The 23,814-nt window shown below is 37.7% G+C and overlaps 1 protein-coding gene across 4 annotated transcripts in view; it reads left to right on the forward strand.

Moving 5' to 3' along the window:
- The first annotated feature begins 1,393 nt into the window (after positions 1 to 1,393).
- Positions 1,394 to 23,814, forward strand: part of LOC106933384 (histone deacetylase 7-like) — a 47,612-nt gene continuing 25,191 nt past the window's right edge. Inside the window, exons 1-3 of one of the 4 annotated variants that reach the window (XM_015012596.2) lie at positions 1,394 to 1,846; positions 16,734 to 16,924; positions 23,330 to 23,510. In XM_015012596.2, coding sequence (XP_014868082.2) covers positions 23,379 to 23,510 — 132 coding nt within the window. In that variant the 5' untranslated portion in view covers positions 1,394 to 1,846; positions 16,734 to 16,924; positions 23,330 to 23,378. Of the gene's footprint in view, positions 1,847 to 11,554; positions 12,161 to 16,733; positions 16,925 to 23,329; positions 23,511 to 23,814 lie in introns of those variants that run through there. The other 3 variants (XM_088005497.1, XM_015012595.2, XM_015012597.2) reach the window with 3 other exon arrangements.

The raw sequence follows: 23,814 nt of genomic DNA on the forward strand, positions 1-23,814 counted from the left end.
GAAACCTGCCACTCTTAACATCTTTTTGCAGGGATGGAATCAGACTGAAACTTTAACAGGTCAAAATTTGTGGCACAGTGGGACTGTTTTCTCCTTAATGACCGGCTTCCTGACTTCTACTCAAGCTGAAATGTGATTGTTGGGGTTGCCTCGTGTAAGTAATCAAACTCAATGCTCCGTTTGTGTGTTTACACAGAAGTAACAGGACCATGTGATTTCCTTTTTTTTTTTTTCAATCCAAGGTCTACAGGGCCTTGGAAAAGTATTAAAACCCCTTGAACTTTTTCCTATTTCGTCTCACTAAAACCACAAAGTTCAATAAATCTTATTGGGATTTTGTGAGAAGAGAAAACATAAAGCAGACCATGCCTTCGGAGTGGGAGGAAATGATTGATTTCTTTCTTTAACTAATAGAAATTATGAAAATTGTAGTATAACATTTATATTCAGCCTCAATAAAGACCAACATGCTTAAAGCTGCAAACATTTTGGGGTACATCTTTGCCCACTTAGTGTAACAGAGATGTAAATGTTCCATGTTGTTCTTTGGTAATAAGCTTAAAGTTCAGTGAGATTTGATGGAGAGTGTCTACAAATATACATTTTTAAGCTTTATATTTAAGTCTGGACTTTTATTAGGCCATTCTGTAGCTTTTCCAGCTTCTTACTTAGGCTTCTTGGCTGCTTCTCTGAAAATACTTGTCTGATTTTCCGGGCAGGTATGCCCGAGTCTTGGTAAGTACTCTTTCTTTTAAAGAAAGTTTTTAAAATTGTCCACAATTATCTCTGGAATCTTACTTCTCAACTATGTGACACTTTCATTTAGTCCATCACTTAAAATCAGGGTTAGGGTTGCAGGGCAACATTGCAACACTTAAGAACAATTTAGAGAGACCAATTATGCACAGAGAAAAACCATAAATGTAGAACACACCAGGCAGCAGGGCTACCAATTGCGCCACTGTGTAGCCCTGCTTTCTCATATATGCTTTTGAAATCTCTTGACGGAGTCTGATTAGCAATATGAAGAAAATGTGCATCGCAAGCACAATGAAATGTGACGTTTTGTTAATTGAAGTCGAAAAACTGGAAAAATAAAGACGTCTGTCACCAAAAAGAAAAAAAAAAACTAATGTAAATTTTGATGAAGTGTCAGAATAATAAGATACATCAATAAAAGTTTTGCATTTCTATACTTTCAACCATTTAAATCCAATAAATCGAAGCACTAAATATTGTTGAAGTACTTAATCAAACCCTTTTTATCTCGATGCGTGTTTTTTGCATGTCTTCTGTACTTTGTTCATCCTGAAACAACACTTCCTGCAATTGTCTTTCAGCAGACACACAAGTGACTGCACAGCCAGTCGCGCTCTCTTTCTCTACGGCACGCACACACAGTCATCCCAGCCCTGTAACCCTCCGCCCTCCCCACCGCCTCCCTCCCTCTCTCCCTTTCACAGAGCGTCCACCGCAAGGAGAGCACCGGCAGAAAGTTTGACGGGCGGATGATAGGGCAGAGTGTCCTCTGTGAAAGAGAAAATAAAGGGGGATGAACATGTGTGCTTGAGAAAGAGAGAGAGGGACAGAGAGAGAGAAAGAGAGAGAGAGAGAGCAAATGAGTTGAAAGTACAAGACACTGAAAAGTTAGAGGGCGCTCGTAGTGTCAAGCAGCTTGTCTGTGTGACTCCTTTTGTCGGTGCACGGCCAGGCTCCAGCTCTGCAGCACCACTCCCCTGTCAAAGCAGAGATATCTTCTCCCCAAGCGCACACCAGGACGTCCTGCTGCTGCCTCTCTGACTGACTGGACTGCTGTGGGACAACAGAGGAAACTCTCCCAGAACCGGTAGGATTTTGATTTCAGTTTTCTCAGTCTAATGTTTTTATTTGCTGAAGGACGGAAAGGTGCACACAGTGTGAAAGCCAAGCAGAGTTTCAGTGGGCGCAATGTGTTTTGTGAAGATTTCACAAATATGGGCAGTTTTTGTTTTCTCTTTTCAGATTTTGTATTGCTGGTGAGATTGTTGTTTTAAGACTCATCTTCACTTATCCTCCTGGGAAGCAGTCAGCTATGGTTCTGTTCATCTTGGGAGAAGCGCTGGTTTACTCTGGACTCAGTTTTGCGGCTAATGCAAATGCCATAGAAATTACACAGATATGCTAAGTGGGGAAAGAAAGAAAGAAAGAAAAAAAGAGAAGCAAAGATTGCGGTGAGTAATAGACACACATGCTTCTCTTTTTTTCTGGGTTCATTTCTTTGGATTTTGTAAGTGCCGTTTCCCAGGATGGGTAAGAGTAGAAAATTGGAAGCAGAAACACTCACCCTGGAGAGCAAGTATGTCCACAAAAAGTATTAAGAGAGTCAAGGAAAACAAGGAACAAAACTTGAGTCTATACTGAAACAAGGCGTTAGATAGGCAGTGAGGTAGAGATGAAGTGGGAAGAAGTTGTGTTGACAGTGTTGACCTCTCGAGTTGTATTTTAAATGCATCAGCTGACACTTATTAAGCACTGGTTTCTCAAATATTAAATGCATTTTGTCCAAGGGTACGTAATAAGAAAAAAAAAACACTATAAAAGTGGGTTTGCTGTACGTTACGTTTTGCTCTTCATCTCCTCTTCCTTGTTTGTCTGCACGCTACATAAAGGTTCCTGCTCAAAACCTCTGCTGCCAACGATTTGTCCCATTACATCAAACTTTCTTTTTTTTTTTGGCTTTATTTTTGTTCTCCTATGTTGCTCTAATTTTAGGCAAGTTTATGAGGTTTCATAGCCCATAAATCAAACTTATGTTCTGTGTTCAAAAATCAGGGACTAGTAATAATAGCATGTTTTGTTTAGTTTGGGAAGTTTGTGCTTTGACATATTTTGAAACTCGTAAAACGTGCTGTTTTGTGCGGTCGTACATTTTCTGTTTTTACTGGGGTTGTATGAAGAAAAAATATTTGCAGAATTTATCTTTGGCATTTCTGCCATTTTAGCTGGTAATATAAGTAATTGATAGTTGCAGCTTTTAGGAGATCCCACTTCATAAAAGTTTGAACCATTTTCAGGGAAGTCAGGGAAAATTTAAGATCAGTCCGGGCAGGCAAACTGAATGGGAAACATTACAACCTCGAGGGTTTTGTATTTCTGTCAGTAAGACAACTCACCGGAGCTCATGTTTGTTTGACTGCTAAATGCTGAAGTTGAGGGAGCAACTCGTGCTTTGTTTCATTCTCAGACCAAAGTTCCACCATCCATACAGCCAAAACTGTTCAACATTACATTACTGGATTTTATTTAGGGGTAACAGGAGATACAACATGACAAAAGAGGCTGAAAACACACCACAATGTAAACACTGAAGGAAAGTCATAATATAAAAGACCCTCTAAAAAAATGACATTTTATCAGGTTGTAACTTGTAAATCTTTGGTTTCAATAACTTGGTCATCAGTATGATGTGGATTAAAGCATTGAAGCATGTAGAAAGATATTTGATTTCCTTTACTTTTCCCTTCACTTTGACCCCTGATGGATACGAGGATATTTCACCATCCCTAACGTGAATGCTACATTTATAGCAGCCTGAGTGAAATCTCACACTGTTGAGACTTTTGCGCCGCTGATGTATTACATACCACATCTTAAACCTTTCATATCTGCACACATTGTTCTGTGCTCATGCGCTTCGTATACTTTTTCCACACGTGCTGTCACTGGAGTGTGAAGGCGTCGTAAAGCAGCAGCACTTTCCAACATCACAGTCACTTTCCAGAGAAACCAGGCGGGCGCTTTAAGCTCTATCACTCCTCTCTGTGGTTAATCTTTGCTTTAGTGCCAGGAGCAGAAAGCCTGAAGAGGTCTCCCACTGCTATTCACAACCTCCAGCACCTTTCGAGGTTTAAAGTCAGCATGCAGCTGTTACGTTGAGCTTAGTGAGACCTACCTAAACATACTCTAGATTTCTTGGTTTGTTTGGGTCTTTCTTTCTTTTTCTTTTTTTTTTGCCATGCAGAGTTCTTGTGATGAAAGAAATAAATAAACATTTCTGCTTCATGCATTTAGGCAAGGCAAGGGTCTTTCAGTTTTTAACTATTTCTGTGCCATAAGTTTTATCCCACAGTGAAAATGAAAACTTCCTGTGTTTTCTGACAGAGATGTCTGAGACTTTGATGTGAGTCACAGTTCCACAAACAGATGTGTTAATTGATGCTTTCAAGCATTACTAAAGTGACTTGAAATGCTGCTCAAAAGACTAAATTTCTAACTGCTCTGTACTTCACTTCACTTGACTTAAGTTTGCATTCAGAGGCTCTAGCAGTGACTTCGCTTTGATTTGCATTCTAAATCATAGACTGACTTTCTAAAGACTTCAGTCTCAGACCTGAACTACCTCTTGAAGACTCAAGACTTGACATGAACTTGAACTGTGAAGACTGAAGACTTGATATGGACAAACTTTAGAAACAAAACCTCAATTCATCTTAAAAAATTCAAGAATCCAGACTTGATGTGAACTCTAAAAGATTTGGGATTTGACTCAAACCCTAAAGATTTTACTCACATTTACAGACTCAAGAATTGATTTGTAAATGCACTCTAACAACCAATCACTTAACTTCAAGTTGTGCTCTGAAGTCATATGTCCAGAAGTGAATTTGAGCTTTATATACTCGTGACTTTACTTTTAAGACTCAAGACTTATTTGAAGTTTGCATTTAAAAACTTTGACTCCTGTTTTAGAGGTTTATGACTTGCACTCATGTTCCAAAGACTTAAAGCTCGCCATGGGAATTGAGAAATTTCTATCTCATCTGAGCTTTGGTGAAAGTAATCTGGCAAATTTGTCCACAGTTTAAAACTCAGTCACTGCTGAGCATAATCTACTGTGAAGGAGTATGTGCAATATATGAGCCTGAGACATGGACAGAGTCTGGACAGAGCGGCTTACAGTAATTTGATCATGTTAGCTGTAGCATTTCTCTCAAACTGGTCTCTTTATTAAACTTCAACTAATTTCACAACATAAACCCTAAAATAACTAGAATGCTCTTCTAGTTAATTTCACCTCACCATTTTCACCATAATAACAGCATCTTAAGGAATATGCTTTAAGAAAAAGAATATTCCTTCAGAGTTATCTGAACATTCACATTCTGAACAGAAGTACTTTCTTGAAAAATGTTTTATCTCACACTTTAGGAAAGCTTATTAAAGTAACCTACCATATCTTTGTAGGTATTTGGAGCTTAACATGTACTTTGTTATTGGACCAGCAGAGATGTGAAGTTACTTGACAAAAATTAGCTTATGATAAGAAAATGATACAAAAAATAAAATAAAATGAAATGTTATGTCAGGGCTTTTTTTTTTGAATTGGCAGTGACTTAAACATAACCAACACAATAATTAGAAAATCTGGCAGGTAAAATAAGCTGCTTTAAGTTCGCTCTTTAACCTCTTTGAAGTCTGTTAATATATGCTACTTATTGTTACAAGTCTTATTACAATCATACCTTTTGTTTTCTGCTTCTCTGCGTTCAGATAGTATTTTCCTGCTTCAGTTTATTTTGATTTTCGTTGCTTCCTGTTTTACATTGTGAACTTTTTCCGAGTTACTTGAGTCCCTTTTATACCCTCGCTGTTAGCACGCCTGACCTTTGTTTACTGACTTCCACTCACCTGTTGTTTATATGGCTCTAGTTTCCTCAGCTTACATTCTGCCAGGTTTCCTTTGCTCACTGCCAGACCTTCGTGTCTGCCTCTTTTCCTGACTCCTATCTGCCAAGTTTCAGATTAGTCTGTGTTCAAATGATTTATTTGGCCTTCCTTTCTCCAGCAGTGCTGTTTGTTTCTTTGCTCATTCAGTTGGGTCAATACTGCATATAATTACCCCATGTCTGCAGTCTTTTGACTACTGTTTTGCCTTTAAATCCGTCACCTTCACCTTGCCACTTGACTTAAAACAGCTCTCATTTAACTTGATGGTCCTGCTGGGAAACCTCGCCTGCACTGACATTCAAAACATTCTTTACCGTTATAGTTCCCACCCAAGTCACCAAAAGTACAACAGCAGCTGCTCACAAAAACAAGGCTTTCCAATAGCTCAAAGAATATAATAGAGTCAGAGCCATGCTACCCAATTTCAAACTTCCCATGACACAAATCTAATAAGTTCTGATAGAATTTGAAAGAAGCAAATCCAATTTACCAAAACTCCACCCTGACATCCAGAGGACCCAAAGGGTTCTGTCGCTAAAGTCAGTGAATATCCCCAGGAGTTGATTCACCAAGCCCTAAGTTTACTTAATACTGTGTCTGACAACCAACAATGCCTCGATGATCTCAACAACAGAAATCAGGCTAAAATGCTTCAAGATGCTGCTAAAATTGCCAGTGTTTTTTTTTTTTAAATTAGGTCAATTTGAGTGGAATAACCTTTTAACTTGAAAATAAAACGATCAGAACAGAGAAGGGAAAAAGTAAAAACAGACACATCAGAGCTTTTCAGTTCCACGATGTTTGTACCTGCTGTAAATGTCCATGTTATTTCCACTTTCCAGAGTGCATATGAGTGTCTGCGCGATAGGATGACCCCCTGGACGCTAAAAAAGCACATTCTTGTTTATAGGTCTCTGGCTTCCACCGGTTGCCAGGAAATCTGTCCGACTGATAACTCCACACATTCCACACACGTCCCACTGATCTGCTGTGTCATTTCACTCACTGACCCCTCCGATATAACGCGAGTTATCCGCCCAGAACAGCTGCTATCAAGAAGTAGAGTTTTGCCGTTTCCACCCACGACATCCAAACTCAGCATATGCACTTCATGTAGGTGAGAGTTTTTGTCTACCTGATTTTGAATCTTATTGTCTTATATAATTTGGTAAATGTTTCCCCGCCCTCTGCCCCCATTCTTTAATCATTTTCATTCTCACCATATCGTTTCCTTGAGTGTTTTTCGTTTTTCTGGCAATCTGCCCTGCAACTGCTGCTCCCTCCATCACCGTATTGCCTGCCTGCATTCTTCTCATTCCTACCGGCTTCCTGTGACTGGAAGAGCAGTGAGCCCCACTGGCCACAAGCCTCCACCTTGGAGATCTACCCACATTAGGGAACATCTGTCATTTCTCTGCTTTCGGATATTTTTCTGGGAATCAAACTGCTTTGAGAGTCCAGCGAAATAATTTTTTTCCCCCCCAACAACCTGCCAATTAAATTCTCATCAATGCAAGGTGAAGAGATGTATGTGTTGAAGCCGCTTAATTTAAACTTTTTCTAGGGTATTTGTCATTGACATCTGATCATGACATACCAGATGACACACATCCCGGGTCCTTTTTATATTTAATCACATCACAGCCGCAAACTCGAATGTCATTTACAAAGGAAATTAGTTCATAAATTGAAGGAAAGTGATGCATAGATTCAAACTTTTGCACAGATGAAAATCTAAAAATTCTATAAAAAAAAGCATGACTAACAATTTTCCCTGGCAGTAATGAATAAATACAGCTCACCCACTGAAGAACAGACTTGATTTGAACATCAAACGTCATTTAAACATGAGTCAATGTGCCTCTAAATTATAAAACTTTTGTCTACATTTAGACCATGTGCAAATTAGAAGTTTCTAAAACCTGGAAGAATTTAACAGGCCAAACTGAAACACAAAGAAAGCTTTGTTCGATTCAGTATGAATGGTTTGTCTTGATTATTTTTTCAGTTGCGATATTGCAGAAACAAAGTCAATGTGCAGAAACAGCATTTTTTTTTTTCTGTAAAATGGAGCGAACAGGGGGAAATCTGTTCATAGTTGTGTTTTACCGGTGGATGGAAATATGAATTTTGTACATCCGTCATGACGCGATCATCCGAGTAAACTGATCAGGTCAGACAAAGAGAGCAATAGACAGAGAAACAGCCAAGAAGCCCCTGGCGACTCTGGAAAAGCTGCAGAGATGCACAGCTCAGGTGGGAGAATCTGTGGACAGGACAACTTTCAGTTCTGCGCTCCACAAATTTAAGCTTACTGGAAGAGCGACAAGAAGAAAACCATTGTTTAAATAAATCTGAAATTTGCTACAAACCATGCGAAGGACATGGCAAACAACAAAATACTCCTGCTGATATTACAACAAAGTGTGGATCTCTAGTGTTGTGGCTTATTGCAAATGCATGCCACACTTTTCAGCTTTCAGTATAATTTTTCTTCCACTTCACAGTTGCTTTTACAACAAAATGCACTATTGATTGTAATGTAATCTGAAATATTTGATGTTAATATTTTCCTAAGGCACTGCAAGCCCGCTTAATAAGTCCTTCAGACTCACTTCCACGCTGACCGATAATCATTTAATATAATTATGCATAATATTTTTGGATATTGCTGCTAATTATGTTGTAAATGCATGGTCTTGTTTTGACATGATTCACATGAATAATATGTTAGTTATGGCTCATGAAATCACAATAAATAAGCACATTAATTTTTAGTTGTGCTGTTTAATTTTCCAAGTAACGATGATGAATTGTCTAATTTCGGGGAAGCGCGCCATAATTTCAGAGGCAATCGTTTCCAGGCACTCTCTGCATCTGCTGCTGGGAGAAGCACTGTGTCAAGAATGTGGAGTTTAAAGTGGAATGTTATGAAATTCAATTTGCTTGAACGTATCTCAAATTGTTCAGGCCACAATCAGCCCTGTGACTGTGAGATGGCCTGCCAAGAGTACAGGGGAAAAGATACTCTGTTGTTGATGGTAGCTTCTTCTTACTTTTTTTTTTTTTTTTTTTTTTTAACCCATCCCACCATAATTAGGTAAACATTTTATCTCGGCAGCAATAAAAACCTTACTGACTGCCTCAGTAGGCCAGGACCAAGTTTGGGTCACATGAAAAAAATGTCTACTTTGTTGGCTTTTAAAAGCGGCATTCACAGAGATCGGCTTATCTTTGTGGATCTGAAGATGCTGACTTTACTTGGCACGGTTTGGATTTGGCCACAAGCAGGGTGGTGACTTTGAGACCTAATAAAATCTCAATTTGGAGGAGAACATGTGAGAACGGAAAACCGCGTGGAAATAGATTTTCTTGGACGAGTGTGCCCGACTTTATAAGCGCATGTGATTGAAAACAGAACCTTCTTGTCCAAAGGGTTCACATGATGGTCAGATCTTCAAATTAAAATGCGATTTATTGAAGTTAGTGGAGGATAAAAGACAAATAAAAAGCTTGGATGGATCTTACGAATCGTTTAGAATTTGAGGCTGTCCTCTTGGCTTGACTAATTTCACATAGGCCCCTGTGGTTTACCAAATTATTTTAATGGCCATATTTACATTTTTGGGCAGTTTGTTGCTGTCTTCTCATCACTCTCTGTAATGTTATTCCATCTGGTGCCACAGTGTTTTCCCCATTTCCCATAGGTTTCATTACTAAACACAAGGGCTGCCACGCTGAACATGTTAACATGCATTACAACCACAAATTTTAATGTATTTAATGTGCAAATTCTTAATCGACAGAAATCTTCAAAGTGTGGCGTGTATTTGTGTTTACTTTAATACCCCAACTAAAACCCAATCCCTTCACATAGTCACCTATTCTGTCGTGTTAATTTGTCTTTTTATGTATTTAAATCTATTGATCATAATAAGTGACAATGTGTTGCTGTTTAACATAGTCCTAATTCGTGTGGCTGTAGACTTTGCTAAATTTCCTTGTAAAAGAGATTACAGATATCAGTGAGACTTCCTGTTTAAATGAATGCATGCTAATAATAATAATAATAATAATAATAATAATAATAATAATAATAATAATAACACGTTAGATTTAAACAGGGTTACAAAACACCTTTTATTTCAAAGCAGTTTTGCATAAGTACAATCCAAGTATTGTCCAAGTGTTACTGTTGTTATGGTGAGTTGAGAGACTAAGACACTTAATTTGCTCAATAATCAAAGTCTAAAGTTAGTAATTGGGTTTACTTCAATCATTGAAAGTCAGAGTTATTTTTGTCAAGATCTGTGGGTTGTCACAAGTGACTCACTGTTTCATTTTCAGATTTTCACTCCCAGAACCGGTATTTTTGCATGCTGGGAGGGTGACTGAGTAGGTGCATGCAAATGTGTTTTCCTGTTTATTTAGCACGACTACCAGTGATATCTAATTATAGCATTCATGTTTTCATTGCGAAAACTGAACAGGACTTGCCAGGACTTGCAAATAACTAAACAGATAATAAACTGAAAAAACCCCATTTTGCTACAAGTAAAACAGACAAAAGTGCCAAGAAAAGTTCTGAATGTTTTTGTTTAATTATTGGTTTATCCTCTTTGTTGCTTTTTTTTTGTACTTGAACACCTAAATGTTTTCTTTGGATAAAAAAAGGATGGCAGGTTTTTATGATACGTCTCTACTAAGTGCTAAATTTGCAGGTTAACTTTTAGATTTCCATTCTCAGCAATAGCAACAGTCTGTTTTGTTAGCAATCTCATTTTTAGAGCTATTTTTTTTTTTTTTTTTTTTTTTACAATAAAGTGCTACAAGTGTATCACCCCAGATTTTAAAAAATGTGAATAAAATACTTGGTCAAAGTTCCTAATTAATTTATATGTAGTTTTGCACTATTATACCAAATATAAATTACAAAACTGACTCACGCCTGTAACACATATATGTGTTTTTGTGCTTCATCTTATGCTTCATCTTATTTGGACAACTATTTTATTTTTTAATTTATTACAATATGTTATTTGCATTTGTTTTATCTTTACATTTGCTCTGTGTTCTCACTTATAGAAGACATCTAGTTTTTTCACACTGTGTCAAATGTCTCTAAATGTTTAATAATCTAATTTTTCTTCTTATAATCATTGCAGACATTGTTCTAAGTACATCCCTACTCTCTCTTCTCTTAATGCCATCTTTCTCCACTCCAGAATTGACTCAAACTACTTTAAAATTGTCTTCTGAATCCAAACAGGGATTGTTTTTTTTAGATAATAAGATGCATTTTGAATATCTTCCTTGTTTACAAATATTTACTATTTGGTTTTCAATGAGGACTACAAACTTACAGATCTGTTTTCACTCAAAGCAGCTCTTTGGAGTTTAAATATTTATGAATATAACCCTTCATTGTTTTTTTTCTTTATAAGTTACTGTAACACAACACAATAAATTCGTCAAGATCATATTTTCATAATAACAAATTGTACTTACTGGTGACAGTTACAACAGAAATGCATACATTGAAATTGTGGTTTGACATGAATATATTTTTCAGTAGAGTGCAACAAATATTATGCAACTTGGAAAAGTACACAATTTCCCGCAATATTTTGTCAATTCAATCCATCAGTATCCGATTAATTCTATCAATGCGGTGAGTTTAATGTAGACTGGAAAAAAAAGGTTTAGTTTAATCGCACACACACAAAAAATCACTTAAGGGACAGTTGACTTCATATTACACTACATAAAAAGTTTTAATTTGTCGATTTTTTTATTTGGAACTGTAATACGTCAACATAGAATATATACACTCTGCGTTTTAGCTTTTGCTGTACATTTCCACAGGTGGAAAGATATCAGTACTATAAATAGCAATTTATAATTAGAGCTAGGATATCTTGTTAGGTAGGATTCATTGCATCCACTTCTCAGCCAGATGTAAGATAAAGGTGAACACACCCCTACTCACGCGCGCGCGACAAGCATCCTCACCCAGATAAGCTCAGCAGCAGATGGAGCCCTAACACCAGCAGCTCTCGCAGATGAAAGTGAGACTAACAGCGGGTTTATGAGCAGTTTCACCGCCGACATGCTGTCAGAGTGAGTGAGGAAGAGGCACATAAATGCAGAGCAGCACTCTCTGACGGTGGATAGTAATTGTTTCTATTTCAGAGCAGGAGCTCCTCGCGCTGCAGCGGCTAGCCTACAGTAACAGCGGCGCGCGCTTTGGCGGTTGGAACACCACTTTTGCTGATATTACAGTAAACCGTCCGCTAACTGTTACTATAACGACCAGTTTACTAAGAACAACGTCGTCGAGGATGACAAGGACACATTCACAGACGACGTTTACAGCTGCTGTCTGATTTCCTCCGGCTTCGAGTCGACCTTACATTTTAACATGTGTCGCTTCTGAACTTCACAGCCTGAAAAGGTAGGCATTGTTTACATGCTAACATGCCCGGTAAACAACTTTATAAGACTTCCTGTGAAAAAAAAGCCGACTATAAGTGGGCTGCTTTGCTGTCATCAGCGTGTCAACTACATTACCGGCTTCAAGTGAAGAGTGGGAAATGGGAATTTAAATGTAAGCTGAGCTCTAAATCAGCTGGAGTAATTTTGTACTATTTGTTTGTCTTGTAAAGGGGACATGTACAGACAGGCTTTACATTTGTAGCGTATGTCACAACTGACTTAACAACTTTAAGAATGGCTTACCAATAGTTGTTCCTATTTGACATAGATTATGAAGTTTTTATGGTGATGTGGTGTGTCTATTGTGCATTAATGGTAATTGTAAGCGCAATCAGAGGATGTAATTTTGAATAGTACTGTTTCCTCAGTCATAGTCAACCAGTGTTTCAGAATATCACTGAAAAGTTCTTTTCGGACATTATTTGAATTGAAAGCCATAGATATAGGTTTGTTAAATACAGGTGTTTATTTTTGATAATTTGATAGCTATGTTTAACAGTTTCTCAGAAAGTATTATATAATTCCTATAAAATCATTTTTAAAAAACAATGTTTTGTGCTATAGCCCAATCAATCATGGGTAAGACAGCTGTCTTAATGGTTACTCAACAGACTGTCACTGACATGCTCCTCCAGGTGTGTGAACCACAAAAGGTCATTGATTAAGAAACTGAGGTTTCAGGGTGCTGTATCCAATTGTAATAATATAAAGTTAAGTGGAAGGAAGAAGTTTGGATGTGCATATTTCTCTTGTTGATCCCTTCTAGAACCAGGGATGACCTCTGAAACATTTTACCCACTGTAAAGAGAAAATGATTGGATTGTTGCTCATTTCATTTGCAAATCATGGTCAAAGATTTTGAGTCATGATTTAGGGAGCCATGTTGTCTACTACTGTGTTACATTAAGTTCAGAGAGAGGTAGCTGTTTCCCCCTAATGACAATTTTCATGATGATGCTAATTTCATTTTCCAACATGACCTTCCACCTGTCCACATTGTGAAAAGTTTGTTAAACCAGTACCTGGTTTAATGACCACTGGTATCACTGTGCTAAAGTGATTGATAAGCATGCCTGGACTAACATGCAATAGAGAACCTATTGGATATTGTCATGAGAAAGATTTGAGACACCAGAACCATGCAAACTAGCTACAGATCACTATAAAAGCGATAGAAGCACAATTCAGTGGTGCCTCAGGCTGATTGTTTCCATGTCACAGCCTACTGATGCAGTACTTCATGCAACAAGAGCACAGATGAAAATAAGATACAAATGGTTTGAACAATTTGGTTCATAATTTACATAAGTTATTAAGTAAGAAGAAAAACACATATATGTTGTGGGTTAAGTGAGCACAAATATCATGGTTTGTATACTGGTACAAAATGTTAGTAGGAAGGGAGAAAACTGTGAGGTACAAACAGATTATATAAGGTTTGTGTGTCCTTTCTAGCACGAAAGATTTAGAAACCAGTTAACCCTGTTGTTTGTGGAAAAAAGCAATATTAAAACTCCTGAAACGTCTGCGCTTTTTAGTTTTGGTGTGCTGCCCCACAATAATCAGAGGAAATCATCTGTCCCAACTCTTTGAAAGCTTTCTTGTTTTTTCTTTTGCCTGTGGACAGTCAAGTCCAAACACACACATTGTAAGTTTCCCATTTGACCAGGATAGCTCTCTCTCGGCACAGATGAGGTCATAGCAGAGATAGAGTTACATTAGTTTCATCAGCACCATGCCAGAGGAATAAAGACCACCTGCACCCCTATTCACATTTATATTATACCACGGTGTTGTAAATCACATATTTTGAACTCAATTTGTGTGATCTACCTATGTTTCTTTTTCTAAAGATAACTTTATAAAGAAATAATGTTCTGCCCGTGGTGAACATAATTAGCCATTTTATACAGTTAGTGTCAGCAGCTGGCCACATCTTAGCTTAACTAGTTGTAACTATGGTGTTCTATTTATATCTTTCTTATCACAAGTTTCTGTGCAGTGAGCATCCTTTTGACTTGTCTTGAGGTATGAAGCTGAGTTTCATTTCATATGGTTTGAGTTATTTTTAAACAAACAGGATGGTCATGTTTCTTTGGTACATTTTCTTTACATTTAACAGCTAAACTGAAGGACTGGTGTGATGATTTACAGAGTGGGGTGAATCAAAAGGCCTAAATTTTATAATAAATTCGTTTATTTCAATAAGTGTCATTGTGTTTTGCAGCTAATTGGCATATATTCAGAGCTTCATATAGCTAATCTGTCAAATTTGATCAGGGGCCTTCTTTTGCAAACAGAGCCTATCTTATTGGTCAAGACAGAAGACATTAGGGAGTTCACTAAACTGTTTGCCAAAGCATAAGCAAAACATCTGGTTATTGTGAATGCATGCGTGTCCTAAAGGTTCAGGCTATTGTGATGTGTCAAAACATGTCTCTTAAGCAAAAAATATAACCTTATAACCTTTTATCAGCATGAGTAGTGTAAAGGCCAACTTATACGCTAGTCAAAAATATGGTTGTTACTTTCAATTAAACAACCTGCAGCTGTCTCCTGCATTCCAAGGAGAAGCAGCCACTGATCTGTTTTGATCAGATGTCAAAACTACTCAGAAGCATTGAGACTTCATAACAAACCATCCACAGCTGAAGTCCGGTTATTGTAGATTTCAACGCAATGCATCCAAATGGGTGTTATTTGTAGTTACTTTAACTGTAGCTGGACAGTGTTACTCAAACACTGTTCAGATAAAGATTTTTTTTTTTTTTTTTTTTTTTTTTTAGTCTGAGGACTGTTTTTCCTCTTTTCTATAAGGATGACTAGTCACACTGAAAAGGGATCTTCCACGTCAAGGTTAAGTCATTTATTTTCAGCATTGGTGATTCAACTCTTAGGTTGTATAATTTGCAAAAAATACAATTTCATGGTACTTTCACTGGCAGTGGACACACATCTGCTGTTGTTTTTTTTTAAATCAACATGCTTAAGACTATACTTTTTATCCAGTACACATAATTATGCTCCACAATTGTAAGAGGTAATGCCAACCTTTTTCCCAGAAGAGATAACCTTTAAAAGTCAGCAATGTTTTCCCCGTGTGAGCCACAGCAGCGCTCTGACAATAGGGATAGTGTTCTGGATCGACCAGAGGCCCAGATCACATTTCCTGTTCCTGATTTAAGATCAACTCAGCTGACTACTGATACAGTCTGCTTCTCAACAACACAGCAAAGGGACCATCACTTTGCTGTTTATTATTTCTGTGTGTGTATGTGCGTGTGTATGTGAGAGTGAGAGAGCGAGAATGAGAAAGAGAGAAGGAGAAAACTAGAAATTGATAAGAAGATAGCATGATAGAGAGGGGAAAAAAGTAAAGGGTAAGAGTGGAAGTTAACTATCAGTAACTTTATCAAATGCTAGCACGGGAAGGTAGTCATATCATTCCTACTGACTTCAGGGTGAATTTAAAACAAAGAAGCCCTTCTCTGTGTATAATCACTTTACCTTTTGTGCAGTAATAGGGATTCACAGTTATTGCCAAACCTATTATTAGAAGTCAACATGGGAACCTGAGTTCTTAGTCAAATCACCCCTACGGCAGGTGAGTTAAAAACAAAATAAGGTACAGTACGTGCACTAATGTTTCTGTGTGGGTGTGTTAAGGAATTCCTTCACGTAACATTAGGTAATATCAGACTCACAGAGTGTTGGAAGATGGCGTGTAAAGATGAGATGTAGAGGCCACTGATCAGATTAAGTCAGTGTTAAAAATGACCAGTCTCTAAGTATATTTTGCATGAAAGAAATAAACTGCTAGCTCCCATCAGGTTAAGTCCGGGCCTAGCTTGAATAATTCATGGTAATATTACTATGATACTGCTCACACAGTGTGTTTGAATGGGGGATGTGCAATTAGTATTACAGTTTTTCTGACTCATTTTGGCACAGTTCTCGAATCATCCTCGACATCCTTTGCGAAACAGTAAGTGCATTTCTGAAAACAATTTTTCAGAAATACAAACAGGAAAATGCCATGGATTACCTGCAAAAACCAATCTGTTTCTTACAATCCTTAGTTCGTCTCTGTCAATGAACATAACAGTCCCATAGTAATGACAGTCCTTGTGTCATTTTGTGCAGATAAACCAAATTTATTGTCATCTTGTCAATATAAAGGTTACTTACACCTCCTGAAATTTCTGATTGTTGGGCCACCAATTCTTGTCCACATCAAAAACATATCTGGCATCTGTTGTGGCGTCATCACGTGCTGCATCCATGGCACCCAGAAGAGTAATGTGTGCAAGTATATATTTTCCATATCCAGGCTGAGAAAAAAAATCTTCAGTGGGGTTCTGAAATGAGACTAAACTAAACTCCATCATGATCTTGTTGTGGGTCACAAACCATATCCTGATGATGTTGGGAGTCATGGAAACTGACACATATCCACGGCCTTTTCTGCCTTCTCCTCTGTTTTGCCTCCTAACGCCTCCTTCACAGCCTCACTTCTCTTCCTCTTCCCTTAGGCTGTTGACTTCACACATACCTATGTTGGAGAAAGTTAGGATTCATCTGGGAGCAACTTACCAATTCAGGACAGATTGAGGAACAGAAGTCTAAAGGCTCCCACATACTCGGGTGTACTTCACTCCACAGAGGTGCACGCGTACTTCAAGCAGACTCAAAGTGGGCGTCTGCCTGATACGTCTGTGCAAAGGTAAATTTTTAGCAGAGAATTGTACACAATCACTTGCATGGATGTACAAAGGCATTTGCAACTTGTTCAAAGAAATGAGAAAGAGCTTGCTTGATGTGCACAAGTGACACAAGGATTTGAAGCTTGAATAAGTAGTTTTGAGAATTTCTATTCTGATCTGAGAAATGCACCGAAGTGAAACTGAGAAAAACTGTTATTTACTTTGTCCCAAATCTGCATCATGAGTAATCAGTGTCATCCGGGGTGTTAAAACATCAGTTATTTTATTCACAGTGTCACATACTTTGTCTACATATCTTCGAAGAAGATGCCGTTCTCATGACTGCACTCTTGGACATAACTAACAATGTTATATAACCTTCCGATAATAATTACACTGTTCAGCCCCTATAATAGATGAAGTTATTTTAACAACTTGTTGGCCTGTGTGTTTGAATCTCGTCGGACGAGTTTTTGCTTCTGCATACCAATTCTCAGCCTGCCCACTGTGTCCAACATCATGAAAGCTTTGATACCAGCGCACTGCGTTGATTGCATATGTAGTCCTCAGAAGGTTGCTAAAAATCCACTGCAGCAGGAGGAGTTCATACCAATTGCTTATAAGAGCTGAAATGCAAATCAGCAGAGCTAAATAAGAGCAGTTAAGACGTCACTGGCATCATAACAAGTGTATGCTCAAAAGCAGTCTTTAAAGAAAGCATACTTTATATAGAATGTTGTGTAGATATTATAGAGATTAAAATTTAGGACACTATTTTTGTTTTCCTGTTTTTGAGATATTTTCAGCTTTATTATCTTCTACAGAAGTGTTGAACGTAACGAGATGGAGAGAGTAACATGCATGGAAGTGCTACAGGTCAGAATGGAAGCATTGACCCACTGTAATGAAAACTATTAGTGTCCTTCCATAGAGCCCTGGATCTACCTAACATATTGATTTTGCTCATATTTAAAATAATTTTCTAAAATTTTAAATGCGGATTGCACTGTGAGAAATTGGAAGGTAATAGATTAGTTAATTTATTTAAACACATAGGGATACATTCCAAGCTTTAGTTTATTATTTTTTCATTTTGTAACTAAAATCTGTTTACAGTCTATGGAGTATTGTCCAGTGCAAGATGAGAGACAACTGAGACAACAATGTAGAACAGCTGAAGGGTGATATTAAAGTAAATTGGGCTTCCCCAAAACATCAACAGTGCTACAGGCTATTCATCTCCATGACAAACTGCGGTGATACAATCATTAAAACAATTCAAGTATTAAGTGCATATAACGCAGTACATGGGCATATTTCTTAGAAGGTTCATATTTTTTTTTATTTTCTGACAGCATTATAATAGCTGTATGCCATTATAATGCAAATTCACAGAAATAAACATTTCTCAGTAGATGTAATGGCTCTATAAAAGAGATTTCCTTTTTAAATTAAATTACTGATCAAACCATAAAAATAAATTCAACAAATGACTAAATGAACCAGTTCCTGCTGAACTTCCAGGTTAATTTTAGTTCTATACAAACCGGTTTCCAACAGGTGGAATGTATGTTGTGGATTTACCATTGTTATTGAAGCTACGAGGAAAAAAAATTGTATTAACTTTGTCCCAATGAACTGGTTTGTCTTTGAGGTGTGGCTGAGAACTTTCATTTCACTTGTCCTAAATTTAGTTTGGCTTTTTTGAGGCACCTGAAAGTTGGTAAACGTGGAAATGCTGGTAACATGTTTTCTCCTTGAACTGAATGATTGTATTCAGTGTGGATGCAGACTGCCTTTAGCTCCTTGTTGAAACATCCAGGTGTCCTGTTGCAGTTTCTGAAGACAGATGTTCCCAGGGACAATACAAAGCTTACAGGACTATGCTATAATTACTGGAGGCCTGATCATATGAAGAACGTAGCTCTCACATCTTATTCTGACTACACTCTCGTATACTTACTAAAAACTAACAAGTCACATAAAATTACATTATGTGCAATCTGGTGGATTAAGAGAACTTTCACAAATATCTTGATTTTGGGAAACATTCTGTTGTCGTAGGTCATGTTAAGGTATGTATTCAGAAATTGTTGTGGCACTGTGGAAAATTTGTGCAAACATTTTCGAGAAGAAAAGAAGAGCAGTGGTGATCAGTTTTATACCAGCTACAGAAACATTACCAGAAGGCTCTGAATTTGAACAGCTATTCAAAAAGCAGTAGAATTACTTGTTACTTTAAATAACTCAAACCTCAAATTTACTGTGGTAAGATACAATGTTGTATTGTACATAAATTCTGAAGGATTATGCTTAATTATTTTGGTAGATATATGAAAAAATAACCCAGAAATTCTAAAAATATTCTAAATTGCTTGTCTGAATCTTAAGTGTTTCTCTTCAATTTAAGAATGTCATTACTGCATATTCCCAACATTTGAGCTCAAGTGGCTTTCACAATGTTTTCCAAAAAAAAATAATAATCTGGGAAGTACATGACATGTTTCTGTTAAACCTCCTGTACTCTGATGTACTTTAAATAAAATCCAGAACAATCAGTTGTGTTCAGTCATCACCTAATTAGTAAATCGAGTTTGGGCTACATGCACACCATGACATCTACAAATCACTTTGACCACAGGCTGCTTGAACACACAAAAAATATGAAGATCTAGATTAAGTAATAAAATATAAACTTTTAGTTACACAACTCCAATCTCTACAATCTTAGGATGTTTTTAAGTTCATGGCATAAAAACTGTATGGTTTTTACTCGAAAGAGGCATTATCATTCAATGCAATCTATTTATGAGAGACTTCACTGTCATGAACATGTTTCCTTTTTCATGTAACTTGTTGTACTTAAGTTTCTGAATGCCACTTCAACAAGAAGACAAATACAGAAGCATTTGTTAGCTCTCGTAATACTAATAATATATTCAAAGCTCTAACACACACTCCTGCCAGACAAGTGGTGTGTTGCTATTAATATGTTGGGAAGCAGCAAACTCACTGTTCTGAAACACATGTGCATGCATAATTGCGCTCAATAACGCTGGTGTTTGTCAACAGGTGATGCTAAAAATACATCGGTTTGCTCGCATGCACTGAAACTTGCACAAAGAGCCTCAGTGCTCCTTCAAAAGGAACAAATGGTGACTATTAATACACTTGCACCAGCACTGATGCACTAATGCATGTGAATGCACCATCAACTGTCACACAAACAGACCCTGGTTATGCAAACACAAAGGCCTGCTGTGTACTCTCAAAAGAAACAACTGCAAGCTATTAATATCTCGGGGTGCATAGGATGGACGCACACAGGAGGATGAACACATTTGGAGATTGATACTCCAGCTGCTCGGAAGCAGGGGGACAGAATGTGCCCAGCAGCTGTGGATTCCTATAAACGTAAGAGGGGTGGGTGCGGGGAGGAGGGGTGGGTACTCCCGCTAGAAGGTGCCAAGCATGGTGAAGTAGCTGTCATGTTATGGACCTCAGGAGCTGGTCCAGTATTGAGGAGCTCAGTGCACGGCATACGCAAACTGCAGGGTGTGAAATGCTTGAGCATATGGAGACTAAAAATTGTGAAGTACATATATACTTTAACTTAACTTGAAATTTAGTCTAGTCAGAAAGCAAAGTCAGCATAATATTTAATTTGCAGCATAAATAGAATTACTGCTGACAGAATATCTGTGAATCTCTCGAGCTGCAGCGAAGCCATTCAACGAAAATAGCAGCTTCTGCTTGCCTAAATGAACCTAGAGGATGTTATGGTGCAGACTAACTTTAGAAACAGGAAGTCACTGTTTCTGTGTGAGTCTCTGTCTGTGCATGGGTGTGCATGCACGCCAGCAAAGTCTAAGCGTGTGTGTTTGTTATACGTGCGTGAATGTGTGTTTGTGTTAGTGTGCTGCTGCACCGGCCCACAAAAAGAGGATGATCGTGTGAAACGAATATGCTATTACAGAAACCAGAAGTTTGCCTGCTGCTATTTTTAGCACGACAACACTTTAAAGAGAGACAGAGAAGCAAACCTACAGATCTTATCGACTTAAACTTCTTCTTATTCCCACCAGATTTTATCCTGTAATTGTATTTGTGAAGCACAGTTGGTAAATTAACACTACACCTAAATAATGTTCGCTACAAACATATTAATCACTGTAAAGCAGAGTTAAAAAGAAGTGTATATAATAGTTTTAATTGTTGTGAAGAACACTGGTAATATGATAGGAAGTAATCATGGGTGCCTCTAATCCCTCAGGGTGAATGCAGATGAAATCTTATCTCTCTAGTTGACTCTTTGAATGCAGAGTGCAGTGACCAAGCTGGTTTTGTGTCAAGTCAGATGTCATGAATCACGCTGAAACTCTGCCTTAAGATAGATCATTAGTGCATAAACTCCAAACGCAGGTGTTTGGAAAGCATTTTAGACCGAATCCCCACAGGATGACTTGATCTCACTCAGATGTATTCTTTTTTAAATTGCCTCTAACAGTTTTAAGCTGCACTTTTTGTTGCATGAGATGGATTTTCAGTTCCTTTTACAACTTTTACCAATCGCCACAACAGAAATATGTCCGTTTTCAATGCCTGCATGTCAGAAAGTCACAAACAGAATAGCATTAGTTTTAAAATGCAAATTGTTTCTTTGACTGTCTAAATGATTGCCTCGTGCTCTGGTATGTTAGCGATGTAGCTTTAGAAAATGGTTCCAGAGATTTCCACAACCTTTCAAGTTTGTTTGCTCTGCTTTTGTCACCTTTCCCAGTTGATTGTGAACAATTTGCAGACCATTCATTTTTGCAAAAAAATCCCACAACTTTTATACAAAATGCCATAAAGTTAACATTGACTTTTGTCCTGGTATTCAAGGTTTACACACATTTTCAACATTTATGGCAGAAAAAGGCCCCATGCAGTTTTTTCTGTGTAAAAATATACCGCAGGTGTTCCTTTTCTGACTTCCTGATTATTTCCTTTCTCTCAGGGGAGTTGACTTGTTTGGTGCTCTTGTGTGTTTTTGTGTATGTGAAGTGTTTGCAGACTATCTGAGTCCCCTCCACCACCACTCGCCTGGTGATTGTTTAATTTCCTTTAAAAACACAGACATTCTTTTGGTAATACTCACTCTGACTGGTTCTTCAAGCTGTACCTTAATTTTTTTGTGTGTTGGAATGAAAAAGAGAACATATCAAGCTAAAAGGAAAAAGAAAAAGCATTGTTGCATACTGTCAAGTCTCACAGGCCAGCCTAAAGTTAACTGGTATTGTGTGGTTGTTGAAATGCAGAAAAAATTGCACATTGTTCACATTTTTTAAAGTGTGACTATCTCGCTTCTGTAAAGAGATGTGCCAGAAATTCTGCACTGTTTTTGCTGTTTGTCACACAAACAAATCTAATAACAAACGTTCATCTTAAATTATACAACATGTGTTTTAGATTTTTAAATTAATCTGCCGTCATAAAGTCACAACCTGTTTTTGAGTTTCAGTCTCATGTTATACACGGTAAGTTAAGTGTGTGGGAGTGTTTTCTTTTTCAGGGGAACTCTATCTACGTCAAGCACATTTCTTTATTTTCTTTCCCACTCTGGCTTACTGTAAGAAATGAGAGTTGGTTGTTATTATAGTTGGACGACATCAGGTCGGATGTTATCGGAATAATTTTAGAAGTAACTGAAACATTTAGCTAAAAAATATAAGGCACTATCCCAGCTGCTGTAATGTTATGTGACTGTTGCCATGACAGAATAGTTGCTGTGTTACGGTAACAGTTTCCATAACTCCATCTTTTTCACTGTCACTGAACCCCCAGGGCAGCAAGATGTATCCTTCCATACATTCTGTATCTATACTTTTGCATCAGTACTGAAACATGGCTTTGCACATTTATTAGTTTCAGGTGTCGGTGTTAGATTACCTCTATATTTGCACATTGTTTGCAAGATTATGCCAGGTTCACTTTTTCTAGGTGTCTTTTTTAGCCCTCTGGTAAGCTCTTTCTTTTGTAAGTTATACCATGAGAGCAAGTTTGTTTCACAATGCTGCAGTTGGACTTCTTGTACTTAAAAATAACCCCTGATATTTTTAGGGTTTTAAATTCAGTGAACTAAAACTTGTCTTGGCACGCAATTGTGGAAAAAAAGTATGTGTTTTGTTCTCTTTACTGGAGGTCTCTGTTTTGTTTTCTTCTGGTGAAATGAGTAAAACAAAGAGCAAAGATGCATATTTACCTTTGAAAAATTATAAGCAGTCTCAAGAGACATACATTCTCCTTGGGAGATCATTATTGATAATCTGACATTACCAATAGGGAAATATTTGTTAGTTTCAGCCCTAATCTAAAGGTAACTCTCACCCAGTGTCACAGCTCGACTGATCATCTGTCTTTATTTTTTCTGTTCCTTTGTACAGTGGATGTGATCCTCAGCAGTCAGAGTTGGCCATTCGAAGGGTCAAGCCCATGGATCTGACTGTAACTCACAGGTTGTTACATCCACGTCCAGATTCGGCCATGCTGGCTCCACAGCCTTCATTCTATCTGGAACATCTCACTGCTCAACATTGCTCTCAGTTTTCCCAGCACCACTTGCAGGTGATGTGATACAGATAAAGATGTGTTCAAATAAACGTCCCAGCATTTATAAGCATGAATGAGACGAGTGATCAGATGCAGTAAGAAGGAATCAGTTATTTTAGTTAGTTCAGATATACCGTACAAAATCAACAAACTGAGGTTGTTCTTTATGTATTGTCACATTCCACAGTATCAACATTTTATTTGTACAAAACATGCCAGTTTAATGTAGAAAGACCTCCTACCACATTAACCACAGGAGGAAAGCAGCTGCTTTCCCCACAAGCTGTACACAAGCATACAACTCAGCAGACATAGGTAG

The sequence above is a fragment of the Poecilia mexicana genome, unplaced genomic scaffold (assembly GCF_051168715.1).
Source record: "Poecilia mexicana isolate PSO_F unplaced genomic scaffold, ASM5116871v1 scaffold_5, whole genome shotgun sequence".
Taxonomy (NCBI): Eukaryota; Metazoa; Chordata; class Actinopteri; order Cyprinodontiformes; family Poeciliidae; genus Poecilia; species Poecilia mexicana.